Source organism: Ammodytes marinus (genome assembly GCF_949987685.1).
Source record: "Ammodytes marinus genome assembly, chromosome: 16".
In the NCBI taxonomy this organism is placed as follows: domain Eukaryota; kingdom Metazoa; phylum Chordata; class Actinopteri; order Uranoscopiformes; family Ammodytidae; genus Ammodytes; species Ammodytes marinus.
In genome coordinates, this window is record NC_137220.1 from 23,693,076 (window position 1) to 23,712,540 (window position 19,465).

Genomic DNA, 19,465 nt, shown 5'->3' on the forward strand with positions numbered 1-19,465 from the left:
ATCCACACCCACTCAGTTGATCATTCTACCTGTGGGCTGATATTGAATGTAGCAGCACCAACACGAGAAACATTAAAGTAACGTCCCCATGCTCTTTGATCCAGCCTCAGACTAGCGGAGTGTGGTGGGAATATAAAGGCTAGCACATCTCTCCGAAGAACGTATTTATCCTTCTCACCAACTTTACTTCCTTTCACAGAGTTTTCAAGATATTAGGAACATCAAGACAATCTGCACTTAAAACATTTAAAATCAATTGCCATGCAGTCAATCATATCGTGTGAAGTTTACAATGTCCTTATTATTGCATTACATTGATAGGTGATTATACTATTTACAGTATCCCCCTCTTGAATGTAAGTTAGAATGTGTATGGTGGACGAAAACACTTTCAAATTCAGTTTGGACTTTGGGAAATAAATCTTTAGGAGAGAAGCTAAAGGAAACTGAACTGGCTTGTCATTCCCACTGAGGCCAGAATGAAAGTGTAGGTGAAAATGAAAGAGTGACTATTGTAAGATTGTGTGTGTGTGTGTGTGTGTGTGTGTGTGTGTGTGTGTGTGTGTGTGTGTGTGTGTGTGTGTGTGTGTGTGTGTGTGTGTGTGTGTGTGTGTGTGTGTGTGTGTGTGTGTGTGTGTGTGTGTGTGTGTGTGTGTGTGTGTGTGTGTGTGTGTGTGTGTGTGTGTGTGTGTGTGTGTGTGTGTGTGTGTGTGTCATGGCCTTACCTTCCATCTCTCCAAGGCTTATTGAAGTCACTGTCTGACTGAGCTTGTGCTTTAAAGACATGCTTGCAGCGTGGCTCTAGGGATGGCATGGTGTTGTTCGTTCAGTTGGTCCTTCACTTTGGTCCTGACATAAATCCCTCAACAACCAACGGCGTGTATTGTCATGAAATTCTGCACGGACATGTGTGGTCCCCGGAGGAGGGAGGAATCCTTATGACTTCACTGATCCTTTGAAATACCTCAACATCTACTGGACATGGATTGGCATAAGGTTTGCTACATACAATATTGGTGACTTTGGTGATCCCCTGACTTTTCTTTTTTTTGCGCCACCATGGGATTCACACGTTTTTTTAGTGAAATATCCTAAGAACTGTTGGAAGGATTGGTCATAATGTCCCCCGTGTTCGTATTCAACTTAAAGCATTTCTGTGTCTAACGACATCATCACAGAGCAACTAGCATGGCTGTAGACTGTTTATATGTGGTATTTGTTTTTTTCCCACTGTAAGGTCGTGGAAATTCCCATCTCACTATACCCTCTGCCTTGTAAACGGAGAATCATAACGGCTGTATGGTCTATGACATGTCAGTGTAAAGCCCCTTCTTTCTTTTAGATTTTTCTATAATTTTTTTAAAAATCCCCCACTGATCATGTGTCTTGTGTCACCATTGTCAATTAAAAGAGCGTTAGGTGGATTTTAAGAACTCTGAAACCCCACAGGGATACAGCTATGACCACACACATACCCACAACCACACACAGTATTCCCCTATAGAAGTGACTGCAGTCATCAATCCCACCTTCTAACCATATCATCCTCTATAGCCGAGATAAGCTTTCCTGTAGAACCATGGAAGCCTTGTCCAACCCCACCATTGCGTGTCTGTCCTGGCCCAGACTATGAAATCACGGTGACATAACTTCCCTTTCATCCCCAAGGCCTAGTAGAAGTTTACCCAGGTTTGAAGCATTATACACGACACATGGCAACAGCTTAACAAACATCTCAGCTTTCACACCAAGCTCATCCTCCCGTTAAGCTTCCGACTGCATTGATTCTGATGCTGACTGCTCTTTTTACTCACGGGAAATGAGTGGCAGCTGAAAAAACTTCACCGCAAGCAGACATTACTTTGAGTCACTTAGCTCATACAGTGCGTTTGCATTCGGGTGACTTGTGGAAAATGTCTGCAAAGGCATGGCAGCAAAGTCCTGCTAATCCTTCAGCACACCCTAGCAGGGCTCAGCATTACACGGGCTGGGTCTTTCTTTGGAAATTCAATTAAATGGCAACTGATGTGTAGGCCTCAGCCACAGTCATGTGATCACTTAAGGAGATACTGACAGGCTGATTAATGCACTCCATCTTTCTTTTAAAGTTTGTGCGGGAGGGTGTGTGTATGCTTCTTCAAAATAACCCCTTGGTACTTGACCTGAGAGATTCTTGGCAGCATGTACCGCGTGGTAGAAGAGTGTTTTGGTGTCAACAGTCCCATTTTAATGGTCACAAGATCCTGACTGGGGATCAGGCCCCTTTGCCTTCTGTTGCCATAATGATGCAGTTTCTTTAATATAAGGATCCTTTGGGACGGAGCCCGAGCTCTAAGCCTGTGATTTTGAGGGCCACAGCCTGTCTTATCTGAACGTTTTTCAAAGCTGAAAATGAGCACGCTATTGAACCTTAGTAGTTTAAAGGGGACTATAGTTCTATAGCAAGGCTTTCATGAGGATGCTTCAGGCTGGGAAGACACAAGGGACCAACATGGTTTCGTAATGATAAAGTTACTATTTCAAGAATCTCTATCCCCTGTTCTTGAATCTTATGTACTCTATGTATTCAAAGAAGCTATTTCAAGTAATAACTCACTTGCTATGCAAAAACTATGAGAGTCATTTTCTGTGTACTGTCAGAGTGTCTCCAGTGTTAGCTGAGGTTTTGCCCACCTTACTATCTGGACAGCCTACACTAAATGATCTTCTTGACAGAGTGTTGAGGAGGCATCTAGCTGCTCTTTAGTAGATAGCAGGAGGCTGCATACTGATTATAGAGGAGCATATGTGTTTACTGAGGATTAAAGTGGCATCATTTGGACATTGTAGATCTCAGATGGTGGAGATGCACAAACGCCACCTTGCTATGTGGAGCCCAAACATTTAGCAGACGATTTGTGAACACTTCCCGCTGTGGGGAAAAGAAGGGCTTGACCCTGCGCCGGTTATCGAGAGCAGGAAAAGCAACTGTTCCCATATTCTCTCTCATTCCCTCTCTCATATCCAAACACACCACTACTACACCCCCCCCCCCTCCCCTCCCCCACCCTCGCCTTCATCCTACTCATCCTTTCAAGGGCGAAGTGTCAAAAAACATGGCATCTTACAGCACTCGCTACAACTGTGAAGAAAGCTGCACCACCCAGTCGGGCTGATTGAAGGCATCTCAGGCGCCTTAGGTGTACGCAACATGCCTCCTCCTCCTTCCTCTCTTCACTGAAGCCTTTTATAAACAAGTTTCAAACGCCCCTGATGTAGTTTGTCAAACTTTCTCCAAAAGAGTATTTGAAGAAAGAAATGACTCCCCCACATTTCTTATTTCTTTTTTTTAAACTCTTCTGCTTTTCAATCACTGCCATTTCTCTCCCTCTGTCTGTCTCTCTCTTTCTCTTACTTTCTTTTGCTTTTGCCTCTGACAGGTCTCCTGTGGTCCCCTCAATTGCACAAGAAATGGTGGTAAATCTAGAAAAAAAGCACTGATGAAAGCCACAGAATACTTAGAGTAACACAAAGCATTGTCAAGGATACACTGTTTATTTGTAGCTGAAGTGCCGTAATGAGGGTAGACATTTTTAAGGCAATTTTATGTGAGACAAGTTTTAATTGTAATGCTGCTCGGAATGATTGTGCAAAATCTATGCTGCTCTCTGGCATTTATATAGTCCTTCATTTCAATCCCAAAGCATGGAGACATATTATTTCATCCTATACATCCAGTGTGCAGTTCACGTTTTAATTTTTTGATATGCATACACTAAATTGAATCCTATATTTATTCAGGTCATCATCATCTTCTTGCCTTTTTACACCAGGAGAAAGTGTAAGTGTATGTTTGACTGTGCCAAGTTATGTTGTGGGGGAATTTTGTACTTAATTGTTTTGATGACTAAAACAAACAAGGAGGTAGCCACGGGATGTTGTTAACCACACGGCCATGTTCACACGCACGGCCACACTTTGAAAGGAGGAACATTGTCACCCCGCTCCAGGGTTGATTAACACGCCAGAGCAGACGGTGACTAAACATGCGGCCTGACATCAAAGCAGGAGGGCCAGTCATCTACTCTGTCAAAGGTCCTCTTTGTGATGTGCCGTGCGTTTGTGAGCGGAAAGCATCTAGGGTTTATTTTTATTTTATAACTCACTCGGAAAAATTGGTTTGAAAACGGAGGTGAAAACATATTTTTTTAGGAAGTAAAATGTTGTTTACAAAAGACCAAAAGGAAATGAATTAAAAAAATGTTGCATCAGAAAAGCCATGCAAAACTAGAAATAATAAAAAAATATATAAAGGTGTGGTTGACGGGTGTATTAAAATGGATGATTGTTATTTAAAAGATGACAGAGATTCAGCTGAGATGATATTTTATTTCTATAAAATTTTCCTCGTTGTCAAAGTCCAAAGAATGACAACGCTACAGTTTTTCTAGCATCACCCACAGGCTAAAAAAGCAAGGCATGTCGTGCAAATCTATGACCACTTTCATACTTATTAATATCTGAGGTTAAACCCCTTTTTATTTGAGATAACATTTTGTTTTTCCCCCGGCACGCCCTCAGACAGGTGTTACCTTTTTTTTTTTAGTACTCACTTGTGGTGAGGCTCTGAGAATAGAAAAAGCTGTCCCTCCCTCCTTCTTTCAGCACCCAAAAAATTGCTCTTAAGTGTGTCATAAAGCGTTACAGCCTCCCAGGGCTTTGTTGACTGTTCTTCAACCAATTACTTAATTTAACACCTTTTTTAAATACCTCTTAGTCATTCAAAATTTGTGTCTCTCCGCAGACGGATGCAGCCATGCCAAGGGAACGCCTTTAAGAGGCCAAGCCCAATGTCTGAGTCATATCGCCATGTCCCAATCCTGATGATCATTTTTCAGTAATGACATAAATAGATCATCAAAGATGAAAAATAACCGGAATTTTTCATGTAGTCGAGTAACACCCTAATGCACGTTTTTTTTCTCACCCTCTGTAATTGGCGAGGACCGGGAACGCCTCCAGCTAAAGCAGATATGTCCAAGCGTGCACATTACACATTACAACGCTGAACTTTTGATCCTGGGTTCAAATGAAAACAGCCACTCACACAGCAATACAAACACACAGGCATTTACTCTTTTACTTTGCATTTCACAATGAAGATTGTATAATAAACACACACGCACTCACACACACACACACACACACACACACACACACACACACACACACACACACACACACACACACACACACACACACACACAAAGTTAAGTCCGTCTTAACTTCACACTGGCATTTGAAGCTCTGCACATGGATAAAGGTTTTCAAATGTTAATTAAGTGTATTCAATCATTAGCATTTCTAAATCATTTGTATTTGATTGTCACTCTGTATGATGATGTTTCTGACCAGTGAGTTCAAAGGAGTCCGTAGTGTTACATGCTGTATGTGTGACGTTCAGTGTCCTGTCTGTTTTCTAGAGCGAGATGAAGATCAAGGTTCTGGAGGCCAAGCACCAGGAGGAGATGCTGAGGATGCAGCAGAGACACGATGCCGATGTCGAGAAAGTATATCAATCAAAACTCTACAATCTAATGCACACTGCCCTTTTTAGTGGGAGGAGAGTTCACCAGCACAATATTACATTTCTGGTGTTTGAGAATAGGCACATCGATGTCACTCGATAAAGGTTTCTAACGATAGCGATTTTCTTAGTGCAACACTTAACTGTGTAGATTTCACAGGTCCCGTGTTTTGAAGTGACTGGATCATTTTCTTCTGGGGTTAACTGGACAGGCAGGTCTGTTCACTCGAGTGCTCGTAAAAACAACTTAACTGGCATTACGATCATCCACTCTTGATCCCATTTTGTGGCTAATGAAAAGGAAAGGAGCGGTGTTGTTTCTCCTCCTCTTATTGCCCCGCCCCGGCAAATAATCAGCCCCCCCCCCTTCAAAGCTCTCTGTCGGCTGGTGAAAATAGCAGTGACGCTGGTTTATTTCACGTTGTGTGCCCATCAGTTAGGCTGCAGTAGATCAAGCACCTGGGATCTGTCAAGTCCTCGATATGACTTTCCTTTGCTGCCACACAAGCTTTTAATAAAACAGAAAAAAAAACACTCCAATTTTCTCCCCACTTTAAGATGCCAGTTGCTTCTTTGTGTTTGACAAGAGACAGGATGACAGCTAGCTCTTTCTCTGCCTCTCTTTAATTACATACAGATTGCCAGTTATGTCCGATTAAATTTCCTCCGAATTTTACCCAGTGAGTATTCCCTTCAAAGGGGGGGAGGGAGGAGTGATTCCGGGGCGGCACTCTGAAGAGACTGATGAAAGGTGGGCAAGCTTGGTTTAGTTTTTAATTAGTCTTCCTTATGAATAATGTATATGCTGCTGAAAGGCCACTGGTCATTGTCCCCCATGCTTGAAATGGAGAGGGTAATGAGAGAACAGGCCTCAGTGTTGTATGGTAATGGTTGGGAATCTGCACCATATGTAGTTCTAAAATATTTGATAACCTCCAGGTTGAGAAGCACATCTTTATAAAGATGGATTATTAGTCAATGCATTGCGTAATGAATGCCATTTGGTTTATATGAAGTTTGTGTTTTATGTTGTGAAATGTGTTTGTTTCTCTGTCCGTATAGAGAATCCTCTTGTTCCAACTCTAGTTAAAGGTGCATTTTTTCCTCTCCAGCTCAGTTATCTATACTCCATTCACAGAGGGATATTGATTCAAGTCATGGACAACAAGGCTGGGTTCCCTCCTGCATTAGGATGTCTTTTAAAAAAGCCTAAAATGGGAACCCTAAAAGCTGTCATCATTTCCCATCGTCTAGTCCACTTTCCCTGTCCCTGACACTTTGTCATCTTCGCCTGGCTCAGCAGACCCCTGAAAAGACAACAATCTCTCAGGGCTTACGAAATGGATAGAAAATAGCGTATCCCTAAATGTTCTGTGAACTTTTGCTCCGGCAGCCCTGTACTCCTTTTATCTCCACACCATCCCATTCTCACAGAGGATGACAGGCTTTCCAACTAAGCGCGCTTGGATAGAACAAAATGCTAGAAAGATAAAGCCTTGTGATCTTTGGGACATCTCTTGGTAGAAAAATAAGCACTCTTCCCTTCTACCATTTCAGCCAGAAAATCATAGCATCATCTGTTGTTGTACAAGTCTGTTTAGCCAAAAACAAAAGAAACTGTTATACAATGTGTCCTCTGCAACACTGGGCAGTAGGCACACCTTTCGAACCAATGGTATAAAGTACAGTACATAGCAGCACTGTATATACTCATACTATGCAGCTGAAATACTTCTCCCTGCACATGAAGTCTGCTACACTGTCCTTTTTTTTTACGCTGCACCTCCAACTCTCCATAGCCCGATTTAATCAATTACTCACAGATGGCAGCAGCAGGCAGATGCTGTTACCTCATCACACCTCAGCACAGGTGGTCCACCCAGATGCCATTTCACTCAGTTAGCCCGTAGCCGCCTTTAGGATTAGGGATATACTGCCAAATGAACTCTTGTCAGGTCATACGACGAAGTATGTGTACATGAGTGGTTCCACGTCCCCGTAAATAAGATGAAAAATAATGTTGTTGTTTTTGTTTATATATTCCTAGTCCACGGTGTGTAAATGACGCTGATGTGTTTACAATTCTTAAGGAACAATTGTAGACTTTCCACGGAAAATGTGTTTTTTTGCCTGCTTTTGGTTGATAGCTTATCGTGAACAAAGATACTTTAACACGAAGCGTCATAATGTACAAAAAAAGATGGAATTTTTTTTTCCAAGCAGTGAATATTCCCCGGTATGGCTTGAATACATTTTTCCTCCCTCCCTCCCTTTCTTAGATTCTGGACCGAAAGAATGGTGAGATTGAGGAGATGAAGAGCGTTTACCGGGCCAAGCAGAAGGAATCGGAGGAGATGATCCGTAAGCTTGAGAAGAAAGGTGAGAGGTCGGGGGATTGCTGGGTTAACTGGAGGGGGGGGGGGAGGGTGTTTACACAAGTGTCTCTGAACACTCAGCGTAAAAAGCACCAAAAAGATACAATTCCGCACGAGACTGCGCTGGTGTAGAGTGACGTTCTCCAGCTGTGCTGCTCGACCTAAAGTTTAATGGTATAAGATGTGCCTTTCTTTTTCTCCCTGACTCATTTTCCTCTTCCATACTCCTCTCTCCCTCCCCTCAGTTTACCCGTGTCGAAAAGCATCTGATGAGAAACATATACACGTGGCAAAGAGAAGTGCTTCTGGCCAAGTGAAAGAAGCAATATCTTTATTAACATTGATTTACTGACAACGCATCATTGAGCATGGGTGCATGTCTGTCTGTCTGTGTGTCCATCTGGGTACGTACCCTGAGGCAGGGCCTGACTGCTTTGTGTGTGTGTGTGTGTGTGTGTGTGTGTGTGTGTGTGTGTGTGCGTGCGTGCGTGTGCGTGTGTGTGTGCACGCTCCCACAGTTCAAAGTGTGCTACGGGAATCCCAGGTCATCTGCGAGAGCAAAGAGAAGCAGATTTGTGAGCTGAAGAAGATGTCGGATCAGAGCACCGATTCCCTGAAAAACGAGTGGGAGAAGAAGGTAAGGGAGAACATTTGAAGGGCTCGGTCCAACCCCCGTGGAAACAGCCCTGAGCCAGAGGAAGGCTGTTTGATAGCATGAGCCTAGCGGTCCTCTCTACAAGCAGCCAGGCCCATACTGCTATAAAAATCTTTATTCTATTCATGCTGTGCTTAAGTTGGTGTGGGTTTATTTTTTGTGTGTGATGAAAAATTAATGCTCTCTGCCCTGGGTAAATTGTGTTTTCACTCACTCTGGTTATCCACGCTGCTGGGCCTTAATAAGATCCTAATGAAATTTCCACTCCTCTCTTCTGGGTCATTTAGCATGTGATGAGCAACCTTGTGGAACAGTTTTTTTTTCTCAGATGTAATATAAAAATAAAATAAAAAAACCTACTTAGCCATATAAATGATGTTTATTCCCCTTGAATAAGCAAGACATTAAGTTCCCTAAGGACACCGATTCTATGAAAGGAGAAAGCAAAGTAGCCGCGGATATGCGAGCAGAATTATATCCCTGACTGTTGTGTTGTCATCCTTGGGCCCTTGCAGCTTCACACAGCTGTGACGGAGATGGAGCAGGAGAAGTTTGAGTCGCAGAAGAAACACACGGAGAACATCCAGGACCTGTTGGAAGACACTAACCTCAGGCTGGCAAAGATGGAGGCTGAATATAACGCTCGCTCACAAGCAACGGTGAGTGAATTGTAGAAATAACGTACCGCTTTGCATGTTGTTCAAATGGACTTTTACCAGTTTGCTGACTTGACCTTTTCCTTTTACTTAAAGCTAAAGTGCGTAACCTTTTCATATTAATGAATGTCGGTTACATTCGAGCCATCGCCATTAGCCTATCAGATCCACTAAACTGTCTGTATTTCTCAGTATGCCAGTACAAACTGGTGTCACCACCTGACACTGGCTCCGAAAAAATCCCAATTAGCGGCCAAGAAATGTTTCAGATGTTGATTCTACTGCTATAAAAATAAATACGTACATACAGCAAAAGGTATCAAATCCATGCGCGATCACAGAGAAGGCTTACCTCATGTAGATGCGCTGACTGTGTTGTTGTAATTCCTCAGAATTCCTCATGGGGGCAACAGAAGTTACGCACTATAGCTTTAACTTGGATTGGTATGTTTATTCCATCTGTCTCTGATCATCACTTTACACCATAGGGTATGAGCATGAGGGTTGATTCAAGTGTTGTGACACTTTACATTTTTTATACCCAACGCCAGGCTTTCATGGGAACAAACAGTATCCGAGTGAGGGGACGGTTATATTTTTGCATAAACCTCTTTCATTGTTTAGCTCTAAGGAAAGTGTATGCATCTTTCATACCTCTAATTATAAAACGGCAACCATGGCTCAAATGAAGGGAGACATCCTGTAACCTGTGGGTGAGAATGACTCTCATATCTTCCATCTGTCATCCTTTATGAAGGTCTTTGATCCGAGTGTGTATTATATCTTACGCACGGTTTTGCTCGGAGATGTGCACGCACGCCTACATACACACACCTCCCAAAGCAACGCTTTCTTTGATGTCACATGAAAGGACTTTGGTGTTGATGATCCCCACTAATGAAATGTGCACGATCGCACTTACAACCAGAGGCCAGTCCAATGCGCTGCTTCATAAATAGTATTGTTATCAGTATGGGCATTCATGGGCTGTCAAATGTGTCACGCGTACATATTGCTTCTGGCCTTAATCTGTCAGCAGGCACACATTTAAGAGGCATCAAAGACTGGACAGTACAGGGGCCGGTTAGTAAAAAGGCCCCCTTTTTTAATAATTACGGACAGACAAGGCCCCGAAAAATGAAAAGACCCTCTGTCAATGTTAATTAGCCGTTCTCTTGTTGTGAGTTTGGGCTGACCTACACACACACACACACACACACACACACACACACACACACACACACACACACACACACACACACACACACACACACACACACACACACACACACACACACACACACACACACACACACACACACACACACACAAAAACATGTGTAGAATTTTCAAAGTGGAGTTTATCTCAGGTGAGTTATTGCAGCATCCTTGTTTTGGCGTTGCCATCTATCTTTTAAAATGTTTTTTCGTCTTGTGTTCTTTTTGTTGTGAAAGGCCTGTCTTGTTCAGTCGACCTGTCGCCCTTAGCTATACCATACAAAGCCTTCAGGATATCAGTCAGAAGACCTGAGCAGCTATGGGACCTTTGGGAGATTTGAGCTGAACAATTAGTGGGAAATATCTAATTGAGATTTTCTGACGGATAATATGATTGACATTTCTAAAGGTAACCTCAGTGAAACATTTGATGTGTTAAGGTGTAAATAGATACATATTTGGTTAGGTGCAATTGCGCAAAACAAAATAGTATATTTATAAAAGCCTGGGCTAAAGGGTCACTATTTTCATTGGACTTTTTGGCCATACACTCGTAACATAGTGCTGCTTGTGGTGCTTTTTCAAGTGCTGACACCTAGTGATGGCGACTGTTGCAGCACAGACCTAACTGTCGACTTAAACCCCGAATAATACCTTACTTGTCAGCGTTGCATCAGGCCATCTTTCTGCACGGGGAATATCAAGGTTTCCTTGTGATTCATGTGCTAGTGTTGGCACACAGTCGCCTTTGGCCAGTGATTGGTGAGCACCAAAAACCCTGGCTCAAACGCGTTTCACAAACTATTTCCTAAAGCCTTTCTGATTTGTTGATCGCTCACATTTTTTGAATCACGATTTCATTTTAAATTCAATGAATCATTCAACCATACTCTGAGAATGTGGATTTTTTTATATTAAATGACTTTGTTTAGATGCACAGCATATCTTCAGCGTTTTGATGAAGGTTCATACTCCGGTTAAGACAATATTCCAAATAAGGTGTTGACATGTTCAGCAGCTCCAGGGATATTCCTGTTTACATGTCAATCAACATATTCTGAATATTCTGTCTATAGAATTCTGTGGTACAAGCGTCATGATGTCTGACGTCAGCACAAAGAAAATTAACATTCTTTATGTCGTTGTCGTTGTCTTGCATTGTTTCGTCAGCATAAATGACATCACTTCTTTTGAAGGGACCTTGTTGATTTCTTACACACTCTAGTTTAACAGCCATAAACCAGGGCATGGGTCGCAAACTGCTGCAAATGCCGAAAAATGCAGCAAAAACTCTGGGCGGAATATGTATTCCAATCAGGGTGTATATACATGCCACTATAATGTGATTAAGATCAGAATAGTCCATTATGGTTTATTCTAAGTATGACCTTATTCTGATTAAGGTGAGCAGAAACTGCTGTTGACATGACAACGTCTTAGTTGGAATATGAGCTTAACCGGGATAATATCGGAGCATTGCTGTGTCTCTCCATGTCAGTCCAGTAATACTCCACTGTTACTATGAGGAGGTTGTGCAGAAGCTGCTGATAAAAGTTCATACCCAGGACACAATGTGAAAAGTTCACATGCAAGATTTGAAGCCAAGACAAACGGGGATTGATGATTCATGTTCCTTTCTAATACTGATCCGAAATGAGGAATGTTCATGTGCACCACTGCTACCTGGTTGGGTTTCTATCCAACACGGATCAAAGATCTCAGAAGAGGCTTACACATCTGTCAGATGCTGTTATTTTTGGACGTTATCTACGCACAGGGCAGAGCAGGATAGAGTGACTGAGTAGGTGTTTGAAAAACAGTAAAGACAAGCCGGTATCTGCCTAGGTATTGCGCCAGCTAAAACTCTTGACTGTAGTTCATGCGTGTCGTTATCTGAATGCCTGATAATGGAGATATGATTAATATTGCTTTGTGGTTAAAGTTGATCTAGTAGCAATCATTTATTTATTTTTTAATGCTGCTATTTGACAGGTTGTTGATAATATCTTTTATCAACAACCTGTCATATTTGATTTTGTTCCTAGGAGTGTGTCCCTGTGAAATAAGTTAAATCACTGTTATTTTTCATGTTTTAAAGTATCAAAACTAAAATTACTTAACAGTGTCTTACTCAGTCATAATTGTTTTCTATAGTGTTATCAGCCTCAGAAAAGTAGATACATCTGTGTGCATCCCCAGTAATAGTTACTGTCAAACAGGAGTAAACTAAATTGCAGGAACATTTGCTTGACACCTGTTCCACAAGCCCACAGTTTACTCTGTCTCTCTCTTATGTCTTCTATCAGAGTTTCTCTGATTGCTGCTTGTCTTCTGACACTACAGTTTGAAACACATGTATGCATACACACAGCCCGACAGGCCTCAGGAGATGACTGATGCTGGCAGTCAGCCAGTTGCTGGCCTTTAGTTCTGATAAAAATAAACTGTAAAAGGTCATCCATCTCTCTGTATGCCTTTTTTGCTTTCAAATTACATGTTTTTTTTTTTCATCTTCAAAGACTTTATGTCTTCTTTATCCCTGAAGGGGAGCGGAGCTCAGAACGTATCTTATGTAGTCTGCACTTCACACCTTGTAATTCTCCTTCTAAAACACCTAATTATAGGACATCATTTACTCCCACTGAGCGTGTCCAGGTGTGCCCAGTCCAGCCGCAGTATGGAGAGGTGCTTCTTCTCATCTCCTGCCAGAGAGCTAAGTGTCAGCACGCGTATACCCAGCACAACACAGGCCCCTTGTTCCTTTTCTTAGCACCCTGCACCGCTAACACAAAGACAAGAATCTCTCTCACCAGCCTCGCCGGGCGCTGCTCTCCAACTCTCTTTTCAAACACACCGCTCGCCATCATTCCACATCCTGTCATCGCCAGCCTCTGTCATCGTCTAGATGGACTAGCACACTCCATCTTTAATCAGCACCCCGTCATCACCTTTATCAGCCTGCCCACACTGCATTCCATGCTGTCACAGGCGCACACACACACACACACACACACACACACACACACACACACACACACACACACAAGGGCGCACATGCTGTAGAGAGGGAACGTCTCTTTTCATCAAATCGGTGCCGGAAGAAGCTGTCTAGATCAGCTGCACTTTGACAATTTTCTTTATTGAAAATCTGAATTCTGATTGATCTTTTGACTTTTGAAATAACTAATGTAAGCATAAAATGGAGTGAGCTTATTTCAGCCTTAATATTATATTTCATTTCTTTTCATTTAACTTTATCCTCGAGAGACCAATTGAGGGGTGACCCTCATTTACAATGACGTCGAGTTCAAACAAATTCAAAGGAAAAACCACAATACATACACAATATTCAATGCAAATACATCAAATACACAACAACAGGTGAAGAGAAAAAAACTATTGAAACATTTACACAGTGGTGAAGAGTGGCAGAAATTAAAATGAAATGGGTGAAAGTACAATATAGCCTAATTAAAACAGTTACAGGTAAAGTTTGGCAGATTTAAGATATTTGTTTAAATTGGTTAAAGGATATGAAGGTATTTAGTTTAATTTGTTGCTGTAAGTTGTTCCAGGAGTCAGGGGCACTGAAGCTAAAGGCTGTCTTTCCCAGCTCAGACCGGGCTTGCGGGACATAAAGCATAAGCATGTCAGGGTTTTTCCTGGCTCAGAATGGGCCTTTGGGGGCTCAGTACGCGGCCGACTTTGTGTCGCGACTATGTGCAACAGTAAAGGCAAACGGTTTGTGTATTTTAAGAGGGTGTGGGGTTGGGAGAGGGGAGTTTCTGTCCAGCTCAAGAGCATTTCAGTCAGCCTGTCAATCACTGCGTAACCATGGAGCTCATTGACGCTTATGAAATCACAATAAACAACCTGTAGATATGAAGTCAAAATACTAATAATGACTAGGCCTACCTATTTAATACTTAAATTGTTTCTAATTGATCTAAACCATGGAAATTGCAAGAAGAAAGAAAAAATCATAATCATGATTATTTTGAGTAATCACATTGTGTTATTACGATTATTAAAGACAGTTAATCATTGATTTAAGAACATTATGAATTTATTTTACTTTTAACAAGATTTTTTTCTAATAACACCATGACTTTGGACTTTAAACTAAGGCCTAATTGAACTGAAAACAAGGAGAAAAGAAATAGGATAAATAAGTGAAACATATTTTTAATAATTGAATAAAATAAATATGTCAAAATAAAAATAACCCGTTGTAAATGGTGTTGATAGGGCACGTCTTTTGATAGCATTAAATGTAAGGGCATGATTTATTTATGTCAAGGAACTGGGTGAATAGGCAGTTGCATTGCAGTGTTGACAGTTGTGGTGGCAGGAGTCAAGACTCAAGGAGCTTTAAACTTCCTGCTTTTTTTATTCATTGATTGCTTGGTCATAGACCACTATGATTCGACTTAAAGGCCTACTTCACTGGTTTGAATATGAAGGTGTATTGAATTCTGAGATCCTATGTAGTATAAATGTGCAAAAAAAATTAAAATCGGTTCATCCTAGCCTGAGAAAAGGCAGAAAGAGTGTTTTTTTTAACCTTATATTTCTCTTTCTCGTGACATCACAGAAAGAGAAATATAGGGTTAAAAAAAAACGTACTTTGTAAATATTACTGTGATGTCTTTTACTGTGACATCACAGTAATATTTACAAAGTAAGTTTTTTTTAACCCTATATTTCTCTTTCTGTGGCTAGGATGAACCGATTTCTCAGGCTAGGTTTTAAAAAAAAATTGCACATTTATACTACATAGGATCTCAGAATTCAATACACCTTCATATTCAAACCGGTGAAGTAGGCCTTTAAAGAGAATAAACAAATTGGTCGGGATGTTTAGAGGTGCACATCAGGTCGTACATGTCTCTCTCTCGTATGTCACTTGACTCGCCTGTCCGCGCGTGACATATCTTGCACATTATTTTAGTTTGTTTTAGTTTTTTCATGATTGGGGGAAGCCCTAATAGTAATCGAAAATGAAATTCAAGATATTGCCCAGCCCCTCAAGAAGGATGACTTAAATTGGGCTGAATTTGGAGAGGTTTTAAATAGCCAAATTTATTCTCAATCTTTATCATTTTGGCGCTCCTGATTTTCCTTTGGCGATGGATAAATCCGCTTTGGCGGGCGCCAAAATTTTCTCAATGCAGGAAAAACCCTGTACTGCATGTCATTGGAGCGGGTCTGATAAAGCCCAACCTTCATATTATATATTAGAATTTTTAAATTAGTTGATCCAAATGTCATATTTAGGGCAACAAGGTGAAATAGTAGCTTGGAGTTAGAGCTCTAGGAACACTGTACTTGAGCTTGAGTAGACTGGATGCTTGTTTTTGTTTCTTTGGATATCTAACAGATCTGCGGAGAATGCCAGCAAACAACTGTTTATTTTGAGTCCAAACCTAGATTTACACTTTGTATCCATTGGAAACTGCACCTCCAAGCGTAAAAAAAAGTATGGAGTTTCCCGGGGGTCGATCCTTGGGCCTCTTTTGCTCAATTTGTGCATGCAGCCACAACAGTAGTTCCTACCATAATTACGCAGACGACACTCAGATCTACATAGCCCTATCTACGGATGAATACTGTCCAATTGACACACTAAACAAATCCATTGAACAAATGAATGACTGGATGTGCAATAACTTTTTGAAACTAAACAAAAGTAAGACTGAAATGATTGTTTTTGGTGCCAAAGAGGAGAGACTCAGACACCTTGAATCCCTCGCACTTAATACCAAAACTCAAGTCAGAAATCTCGGTGTAGTTCTAGACTCTGACCTAAATTTGAATAGCCATATCAAAAGCCATTTTAAAATCTGCCTACTACCACCTCAAAAATATTTAAAGAATTAAAGATTTCTTGTCAAAGCAGGACCTTGGAAAAAAATTGTCCATGCGTTCATTTTCAGTAAACTTGACTAATGCAACAGTATTTACACCGTCAGTTTTAAATGTTCTTATATTCTTGCATACTTTTAATTGCAGTAAATGGTAATAGGTTTCTGTTTGTTTTTGCAATTACCTCTTTTTGTTTTTATTCTGTAAAGAACTTTGAACTGCATCTGTGTATGAATTCTGCTATAAAGATAAATGTCCTTGCCTTGCCTTACATGTCAGGCACATATGTAAAGCACTTAAAATCTATAATAGGCTTCAAATATTTTGCTAGATTGTCTTAAAGTTGGTAAATTGTGGAATCAAGTCAGAGAGGTGGTCATCAACATTTGTGAGCCACATTCCTCTGTATTAGCAACCAGATTTCTGTAACTGACTTCGCTATGGGGGCACACAGTTCTCCGACCCCTGACATTTTCTCAGGCTTGGTGCCCTTAGTTGGTTCAAGCTGTTTGGTTTTAGTGAACTCTGTCCATCCTTGTGCTTCAGGAGCAAACTGCGCGTGAGCTGGAGCAGCGGGTGAAACAGCAGTCGGTGGAGGTGGAGAAGGGCAACGCGCTGCGTCAGAAGGTGACACAGGAGAAGGCCCGCTTGGAGATCCATATTGCATCCATCAGCGCTGAACTGCAGGAGGCCAACAGACGGTCTGTATATGTGATAGCAGGGACCATAAAGGAGGCTGTGGGATACTATTTAAGTAAAGTTACTTCATTTTCAATTTACACAAGGTACAACTAAATTCATTCAACGCATATGGGGGTCAGAGCGCAGGGTTAGCCATATTACAGCGCCCCCGGAGCAGTTCAGGGTTAAGTGTCTTGCTCATGGGCACAATTGTAGAGATGATGGGCACCGTAAATGTAATACCAGTCACCACTAGTTTAACAAATAACTACCTCCTGTCAGGTGCCGGGGATACAAACAGCGACCTCATGGTTATTTGTCGGCCACCTTTCCACCACCCCACAAAACTACTTGTGTATGCCAATTCTTCATAAGTCATCAAAGTGTACTCTATTGTAAAAAAAAATAAAAACTTTAGAGACCCACGATCTGAAGTGACTGATTATTTAATTAGTGACGTTGGAATGGCATTGTGATCTTGTAATTGTTTGACAGAAACACGATTGTGCAGAGGGAGAAGGAGCAGCAGAGTGAGCAGCACAAGCAGACTGTGCAGAAGCTCCAAGCCAAACATGAGACGGACATGAGTCACTTACATCAGGAACACGCTCTGTCCGCTGCCAAGGTCTACATTACCACACATCACACATGCATAACTCCCACTGACACCATGCTAATTCTTCTGTTGATTGATGCAAACGTACAGAACTGTAACTTTAAAAAAAGAGAATTTATTTTTTTGCCATTTTTCCTCTCTGTTTCTCTCTTCCAGTCTTTCCAAGTGATGGAGGATTTGGAGACAACCGTAGCTCACCTCAAGCAGCAGCTCCTGGAGAGTGAACATCAAAGGCACCAGCAAGTCAGGGTATGATTTGGGAGGTGGGGGAATGGGTGTGTGCATGTTTTTTTTTTTTTTTTTAAGTGTATATGATTGTGCACACTCCTCTAGATGCACATATAACTCTTCTTCTTAACACAAATGGCATGCGTCTTTTCTGGCGCATTGTCACCGTAGCAACAATGCGATTCTCTTTGTATGATGTCACATAGTCACCTTGGCCCTTACTGTGTGGTTTCTGCTTCCTTTTTAGGATCAAGGCTTAAAGTTTCAACAGGAAAAAGATGAAATGCAGACCAACTGTGAGAAAAAGGTAGCGTGTGTGTGCGTGTGTGTGTGTGTGTGTGTGTGTTCACTCCTTTGGTGGAAAATGGATCCGCTGAGGCTCTGTAGCTTCTGTCGTTGTGTTACAACCGCCCTGGACAAAGTTATTACGGTCAAGTGGAGATCAAAGCCTCGGATCACATGTTCTTTTTGGTTCCCCTTTACTTTTAAGATTTTATGTCTGGTCTCGTAAAGTCTGAACCCTGATTAACAGGTAGATGTAGGAGACCAAAGAGGAGGATTTATAATTTAGCATTATTAGTTATCAAGCAAAAGAAAGTTGAGAAAGGGAGTTTTAAGAAAATCCCAATAAACTTGCCCAGTCGATCTGCAAAAGAAGACGTTCAAAAGGTTAGATTTTTCTTCTAAAGCATACACAGTCAGTGTACCATGGGCCTGCACTTAATAGCCCATTCACTCAGGTCTTTGGAGGGACTCTCTTCAAAGCAATAGTGCAGCCGCAAACCTGAGAGTGAGGAGGCCATTGTTAAATGATTTGAGCTGGACCAGACCAGCCAAGACCAGACTTCTTAGGCAAAATGTTGGGTTTTTAAAGACCTGCTTGCACCTGGGTCATCTTCAAAGTGCCACAGTTCTAATATGTGTGCTGGTGTGTTGGTAGGCTGGCATACCCAGAGACAGGGGGCCCCTTCGGGCTGATACACCTGCAAGAACTTAGCTGGCCCTCAGACTCGGGGTCAGGGAGAATTGAAATCAGGCTTCCAAATGAAAGTCAGTTGTTTGGTTTTTATGTTGGTGTTATCTTCAAATACAGTCTGTTTTCCATTCTGTATCTTTTTTCTTCTGTGCAAGGTGACAGGAGAGGAAAACAATAAAAGAAGTCAGACATTCAATTTCCTATTGTTTTTACCCTGGAAATATTCCTCCTTTTTTTCCACTCCTCAGGAGCGGTAAATAAGACTTGTGAAGGAGGACAGAGTGTGGTATCTGGACATAAGAAGGGGCCCATATGGCTGACATAGATGCAGAGAGAGAGAGAGAGAGAGAGAGAGGCCCTGCAGGCAAGATAGGCTCAGATGGTGCTTTTGATGGGGTGATAGAGAGAAGAGACGAGACCAGATGCACAAGGTCACAGGCAGGAGAGTTTTGTTGAGTGATGTTTGATGGTGTCTGCTGTTGCACTCACTTACACCCCCCCCCCTCCTCTATGTCTTTTACTCTCTCTCCCTCCCTCCCTCCCTCAGGTTTTGGCAGTCCACAGTGAAGCCGAGAAGGAGAAAACAGAGGCCAAGAGAAAGATAGCCAAACTCGAAGATGCACTGAGGT

The 19,465-nt window shown here is 41.8% G+C and overlaps 1 protein-coding gene across 1 annotated transcript in view; it reads left to right on the forward strand.

Annotated features, from left to right (window-relative positions):
• cep112 (centrosomal protein 112) overlaps positions 1 to 19,465 on the forward strand; it is a gene marked incomplete at its 5' end in the record, with an annotated part of 136,182 nt that overhangs the window by 15,007 nt on the left and 101,710 nt on the right. The window contains 9 exons of the mRNA XM_080044108.1: positions 5,463 to 5,549; positions 7,846 to 7,945; positions 8,460 to 8,578; positions 9,112 to 9,255; positions 16,882 to 17,036; positions 17,512 to 17,641; positions 17,789 to 17,881; positions 18,108 to 18,167; positions 19,384 to 19,463. Coding sequence (XP_079900234.1) covers positions 5,463 to 5,549; positions 7,846 to 7,945; positions 8,460 to 8,578; positions 9,112 to 9,255; positions 16,882 to 17,036; positions 17,512 to 17,641; positions 17,789 to 17,881; positions 18,108 to 18,167; positions 19,384 to 19,463 — 968 coding nt within the window. The remainder of the gene's footprint in view (positions 1 to 5,462; positions 5,550 to 7,845; positions 7,946 to 8,459; positions 8,579 to 9,111; positions 9,256 to 16,881; positions 17,037 to 17,511; positions 17,642 to 17,788; positions 17,882 to 18,107; positions 18,168 to 19,383; positions 19,464 to 19,465) is intronic.